This window comes from Egretta garzetta, unplaced genomic scaffold (assembly GCF_000687185.1).
Source record: "Egretta garzetta isolate BGI_Z169 unplaced genomic scaffold, ASM68718v1 scaffold163, whole genome shotgun sequence".
Taxonomy (NCBI): domain Eukaryota; kingdom Metazoa; phylum Chordata; class Aves; order Pelecaniformes; family Ardeidae; genus Egretta; species Egretta garzetta.
The window spans coordinates 1,526,713-1,533,490 of record NW_009259308.1 but is presented as its reverse complement, the minus strand read 5'-3'; the positions used below and the strand labels follow the sequence as shown (position 1 = coordinate 1,533,490).

General features: G+C 44.2%; 1 protein-coding gene across 2 annotated transcripts in view; it reads left to right on the top strand.

Annotated features, from left to right (window-relative positions):
- The first annotated feature begins 6 nt into the window (after positions 1 to 6).
- The window catches only part of NAA20 (N-alpha-acetyltransferase 20, NatB catalytic subunit), a 12,587-nt gene continuing 5,815 nt past the window's right edge, over positions 7 to 6,778 (top strand). The window contains exons 1-4 of one of the 2 annotated variants that reach the window (XM_035891802.1): positions 7 to 1,346; positions 3,386 to 3,531; positions 4,943 to 5,030; positions 5,234 to 5,274. In XM_035891802.1, coding sequence (XP_035747695.1) covers positions 1,192 to 1,346; positions 3,386 to 3,531; positions 4,943 to 5,028 — 387 coding nt within the window. In that variant the 5' untranslated portion in view covers positions 7 to 1,191 and the 3' untranslated portion in view covers positions 5,029 to 5,030; positions 5,234 to 5,274. Of the gene's footprint in view, positions 1,347 to 3,385; positions 3,532 to 4,942; positions 5,031 to 5,233; positions 5,275 to 6,778 lie in introns of those variants that run through there. The other variant, XR_004841650.1, reaches the window with a different exon arrangement.

Below are 6,778 nucleotides of genomic sequence, written 5' to 3'. Positions count from 1 at the left end.
GGCTGCTCCGGCCTTACCGCCGCGGCGTGCGGGGGGCAGCGGAACGCCGGGGCTTTCCTTGCTCTTCGCGTTTCCCAAATACCCGGCGGGGAGGAGGAACGTTAGGCATCGTCTTCCTACTTCAGAAGTGTCTGGGGGTATTACACAGGACTCGTACCGGCTGTTTCCGATTTGATGTTCCCAGCGTGGCAAGGCCTCGTGGCTGTGGTAGCGTCCCCCCCCAGGATTCATGCAGGCGAATGTATGCGCACAAGCGTGTCTGTAATCCTGGCACTCAGCTCTGGTCTTGCGCGCTGTCCGTCATCCCTAAGTAAAAATGCTGGGTTTGGGTTTTGCATTGTCCCGAAAGGGAAGCCTCTGGGTCTGGCTGTCAGGTGCTTGTTTGCTGTGGAGTATTCATGTTTTTCAGAAAGCATTCCAAATAGAATTGTGGGTTTGTTTAGTCCTTCCAGGTTTTTTTTCCCTCTTTTGGGGGGCAGGGCAGAATAAGGGTCTTTGCAGGGACCTGGGAAATGAAGTATTTAACACAGTAAAGTTTAAAGCATTTGCTTTACAGAAGGTTTCTCTGTACCCACCATGTCAGCTGGTCATTAGCAGTGACTGGTGTTCATGAGTACCATGTTGAAGTGTGAATATTCATTAGTGAACTAACTCTGGCTTGGTTCTGTGTAGAAAGGAGACAAACTACAAAGCAGCCCCCCAAAACATCCCCTCCTTTTTTTTTTTGTCTTAAACATACCGTGTTTGCAGCTCTCTGTTGTCAGACTGGCAAAGCCTCCCAAGCTCTATTCCCCCATAGTCACCAGAAGTCTCCAATACTTGCCAGGATGGTGAGTTAGTTTTGGGCTTCTAGCCCTCCATTCCTCTATTATTTTAGTCAGATCCTGAATTCCACTCAGTTAAAGACTCATGAGAATTGCTTAAAATTTGCATTTGGAAGTCATGCCTCAGACAATGAATTTGCAAAAAAAAATATTTTTTTTTTTTTTTTTTTTTTTTTACACTAGTACTACTGTAATGCTCGAGCAAAATGACACTTTCAGTGGTGGCTGAATCACTGAGTGATGCCACAGACATCCCTGTTTGAGCCTTTACCGCAGCCAGTGCAATGTTTGTTTATACGCTGCTTGGTCCTTTTGTAAAGACGTATAGCTGTGGGCGGTGCATTATTCCAGAGGTGCTGCTGCTCTGATGCTCTGTATGTTCACAGTAATGGGTAAAGCGGAAGGCTCTGTGGCTAGGGAAGAATGGCATGGACATGTTACTGCTCTCTCTGTTGCACCAGAATTTCGGCGGCTGGGTTTGGCTGCGAAGTTGATGGAACTACTGGAAGAAATTTCAGAAAAGTGAGTACTATACTTACCTTTAAATTTATCTTTTGAAGTAATCTTTCTACAGACACCTGTCCGTGGGTTAGGTATTCGATTTGCATGAAGCAGACCCAGAATTTGATTTTAATGGTGTTCTGATTCGCTGGAATTCCCCGTAGTTAGAGAGCAAGAGTTAAAAGCGTTGCTTGGCGGTTGAAGATCTCAGGCTTTCTATGAAAGCTAACTTGCCAGAGTGAGTAGGAAGTAGCCTGAATTCCAACAGAGATACCCTATAAAAGATCCTTTCCTTGACAGGAAAAGAGCTTCATGAAAGGTCAACGCTGTTTCCCATAGGGCTTCCAACATATGTCATCATGGGCTTTGCGCGATTCCTGGAGGCACAATCTTGAGCAAATTTTGTACAGCAGACAGTAGCTTAGCTTACTTTCTTGGTGCTTGGTTGCTTGTACCTGCTGAAAACTTAACTTAGTGTCAAATGAACCCTTGGGGAAATGTCCTCAACTCATGCTGGTAGGGCAACCCCATTATAGTTGGTAAAATCGGAAAATAATACGGTGTTTTGAAAAATTTGCCTTGTGAGGAGAAGGGCTGTCTCCTGTTAGGCGACTGAATTTTGTGACCGATTCCACTACTCCTCCCCGCCATGCGCTTTGAAGGAGGCAGCAAAAAAGAAATTTGAAAAAAAAAAATTTTTTTTTTTTTTTTTTTTTTTTTACACTAGTACTACTGTAATGCTCGAGCAAAATGACACTTTCAGTGGTGGCTGAATCACTGAGTGATGCCACAGACATCCCTGTTTGAGCCTTTACCGCAGCCAGTGCAATGTTTGTTTATACGCTGCTTGGTCCTTTTGTAAAGACGTATAGCTGTGGGCGGTGCATTATTCCAGAGGTGCTGCTGCTCTGATGCTCTGTATGTTCACAGTAATGGGTAAAGCGGAAGGCTCTGTGGCTAGGGAAGAATGGCATGGACATGTTACTGCTCTCTCTGTTGCACCAGAATTTCGGCGGCTGGGTTTGGCTGCGAAGTTGATGGAACTACTGGAAGAAATTTCAGAAAAGTGAGTACTATACTTACCTTTAAATTTATCTTTTGAAGTAATCTTTCTACAGACACCTGTCCGTGGGTTAGGTATTCGATTTGCATGAAGCAGACCCAGAATTTGATTTTAATGGTGTTCTGATTCGCTGGAATTCCCCGTAGTTAGAGAGCAAGAGTTAAAAGCGTTGCTTGGCGGTTGAAGATCTCAGGCTTTCTATGAAAGCTAACTTGCCAGAGTGAGTAGGAAGTAGCCTGAATTCCAACAGAGATACCCTATAAAAGATCCTTTCCTTGACAGGAAAAGAGCTTCATGAAAGGTCAACGCTGTTTCCCATAGGGCTTCCAACATATGTCATCATGGGCTTTGCGCGATTCCTGGAGGCACAATCTTGAGCAAATTTTGTACAGCAGACAGTAGCTTAGCTTACTTTCTTGGTGCTTGGTTGCTTGTACCTGCTGAAAACTTAACTTAGTGTCAAATGAACCCTTGGGGAAATGTCCTCAACTCATGCTGGTAGGGCAACCCCATTATAGTTGGTAAAATCGGAAAATAATACGGTGTTTTGAAAAATTTGCCTTGTGAGGAGAAGGGCTGTCTCCTGTTAGGCGACTGAATTTTGTGACCGATTCCACTACTCCTCCCCGCCATGCGCTTTGAAGGAGGCAGTCCCTAAGCCAATGCAATCTAAAATGTGGATTATTTTTTTTTAAATCATTTCTTATGGGTATGAGGTTTGCACGGGTGTTCAGCTTGTCCTGTTCAATAATTCTGAACCCACGGGCTGGTGTAAAAGAATCGTCATGTGACAAAAACAAAATTAAATTTATGCCTGTACTGGATTTGCCCCTTGGTAAAGGAGTGCATCTGTTGTTACAGTGTGAAAGATGTTTGATTAGCGTACCACATTATCAGACCTGCTCTTGGCCTGATTACAAGTTACGGGTTATTATTTACAAATACATTCACTTGCTGTTGCTTACTGTGGGTTTTTTTGGTTTTTATTTTTTCAAAGAAAGGGTGGGTTTTTCGTCGACCTCTTTGTGAGAGTATCAAATCAGGTTGCAGTAAATATGTATAAGCAACTGGGCTACAGCGTCTACCGGACAGTATTAGAGTACTACTCTGCTAGCAATGGAGAGCCAGATGAAGATGCTTATGGTAAGTACTTGTTCTGCCGCAAGTTGCATGGAAAGATCCTCATGTTGAGGAAAATAGGGTTGGTTTGTATGATTTTTTTTTTTATTTTTTTTTTTCATGTGAAACAAGTTCAGGTAGCTGGTGATGAATGGGATTTTGTGTACTCCTTTAGATAGCTTTTCCTACTGAAGGTTACATCAGTTACAAAACCTAATCTTGCAGTTTACGTGTTTTGTAGCATCTGTAGCAAAATAAAGAATAAATTGGTAAGTATGAAGACATTTACCGTGTAGGTAAGATGAAAATAAAAACGCAGTTTCTTACCTAATTTTTCTTTCCAAGGAATGCTCGTACCCAGTGGTTGGGCTTTCTGCTAATGTTACTCGGGGAAGGAATTGCAGTGTTTTCCTCATTTCTTCCCGTAACAGGGACTTGACACTTTGTTTTTCTCAGATGTCTGACTACAAATTTACAAGTGTCAATGGTCAACAGCAGCAGAGAACTGGGTGGCATTTTCGGTTTAAAAGGGAAGGAACATAGAAATTCAAGTGCGTTGATGTTAATTCTGTTAACAAAACTCTAGTTCCAGCTGCTTCCTCTTTCTAGACCTTCTTTCCTTTAAGAATCCTCCCCAAAGGGTTACATGGCTATGCTGTACATCTTTTCTGCTCTTGCACTATTCATTCGATATGCAGGTATCCTGTGACATACAGGAGCTGCAGACGGACATCTACCATTGTGCAGATGCCTTAAATCATGTATTTGTCCTTTTAGCCTGCCGTTTCCTTTCCATTTGCTTGAGTTTCATGCAGTGTTACATTCCAGTTGGTCAGATTGCTGCTGAACAGCATTAAGGGCATCAGACTATTAGAGTGTGTCCAGAGGAGGGTGACCAAGATGGTAAAAAGTCTTAGGACTTAGGAGGAGTGGTTGAAGTCGCTTGGTTTGCTCAGCCTGGAGCAGAGAAGGCTGAGGGGTGACCTCGTCAGTGAGGGGTGACCTCATCGCAGCCTACAGCTTCCTCAGGGTGGGCAGTGGAGGGGGAGATGCTGATCTCCTCTCTCTGGAGGAAACGGAACGAAGCTGCGTCAGGGGAAGCTCAGACTGAACATGAGGACAAGGTTCTTCACTCGGAGGGTGGTCAGTCCCTGGAACAGGCTCCCCAGGGAAGTGGTCACACCACCAAGCCTGTCGGAGTTCAAGGAGTGCCTGGATGATGCTCTTAGTCATACGGTTTAGTTTTAGTTAGTCCTGGGAGGGAGCAGGGAGTTGGACTCGGTGATCTTTATGGGTCCCTTCCAACTCAAGATATTCTATGATTCTATGAAATCTTCTTGATTAAAAATGATCTTAATTGTAATACAGAATTCAATTAGTATGGCTTTGTGCAGTGACAGTTTTATTATAATAGCATTTTGTTCTTTTGCCACAGATATGAGAAAAGCTCTTTCCAGAGATACGGAGAAGAAATCAATTATACCTCTGCCTCATCCTGTGAGGCCAGAAGACATTGAGTAACTGTAAGCTGTGATTCTCAGGCGACTTACTTAGAGTGTTGGGTTCCTTCTCCTCCCCAGCCCACAAGAACTTAGGGAGGAGAAATCTTAGGCTCAATGTTTTTTCCCATGAAACACAAAAAAGCAATATTGAGAAGCTTACTAATGTTGCTTCTGTTGGTACTGGCTGCGTACTCCTAGACTTACACCATTATTTTTCCTTTCAGAGATTGGAAATTCAGAGACTATTAAAATGGCATTACCTCAAGTATGGTGTTTTCTCTGTTTTCTTTCAAACCAAAAGTAACTGAAGTCAGTAACAGTAAAAGCTAACTAATGACTTCTGAAAATACTGTACAATACCCAAGAAACACAACAGGGGAAGGCAATATATTAGTACTTGCATAGAAGATAAACCTGTTATACGTAAGTAGAGATGTCTTTCCCCTCTTCACGGCACAGGCACAGGACTGAACTTAGCTTCGCTGTTGATTTGAAAAAGCCAGACAGCCAAAGCAGTCAAGGCTTCCTCTCCACCATGGACCAGATTCAGGGCAAATTCTGTGTTCTGGGTACCCAGAACATGCTGCATCGGCTGAAGGAATCTGCGCTAAAGATTTCTTGGGTTTGCATACTCTTCTGGCTCAGTTTCAGTGTCAATGTAGGAGTTCCAAAGAACCTGCAAAAGAGAAGTCTCTCCTTATGTTCACAGCATCTTCAAATGACCCTGTATCTAACACTGAGATAATGCAAGGTGGTTTTTTTTCTTTTTAAATGGAGAAGCATGGATAAATGTGGGATTTGCAGAAATGAAATTCAGAGATCAGGGTATTAATTGACTGTACAAGCTAGGATTAAGACTAAGTAATATAAAATCTTGTGCACGTAATCCATTTAGCTTACTCCTGTAAGCATGTTTCTCCCTCTGTGTTTTATCATGGGTTTTACAGTCCTGTGTGCCCTGCCAAGAAACGGGTGCTAACTTAGGCAAGATAGAGGCTGAGCCACTATGGTGAGCAACTGGTAGCTTATTTCCATTTTATTTAGCCGCTCTGTGTAATAAATACTGGGGGGTTTGTTCCTGATTTTCTTCCATCCTTATATACAGCTTTCCATCCCTTGTTTCCTCTCACTTACTCTCCAGTGTCCTGTCTCTCTTGGTCTGTCTGCTCCCCATCACTATTTTATTCTCTCTTGTTTTTTCTTTTTTTTTTTTTTTCTTTTAAAAAAGTTCCTTGTGCCTTTTCTCTTAGTCCCCCATTCCTCTGTCTTGTGTTGTGTCCTGGTTTTGAGGCCTTGGAAGCGACATCGCGAGTGACAGGTTGTCAGAAGCAGGTCCTCTGGCCCATCACTGTTTTTACCTTCTCCATCTCTTTGTCCCAATCTGCATCTCTCTCTCTTACTCAGTCCCTATTTCTCATTCTGTCCCAGTGTCCTGCTCCCTGGCCCTCTGTCCTTCCGTCTGTCCTTCTCCCTCCACCCCCCGTTTCTCTCGTGCTGCCTCTTCCTTTTTTGTTCTCTCTTGCTCTGTCCTGCTCCCCGCCCCCTCGTTTCTCACAGTATCCCTCTCTCCGGCTCCCTGCCCCTATTCTTTTTCAATCCCATGGATTTCAGTGTCATGCTGCCCATCCCAAAAAACGAGGGCAGGGGCGGCGCCGGGACCGGCACTTGCTCCGTTGCTCTCAGGCGCCTCCAGGGGGGCGTAGCCCTTGCTACCGCCGCGCCCCCCCGCACCGGGGCGCGGCTCTGGGGCCGGTTTCGCCTGTTTCTCC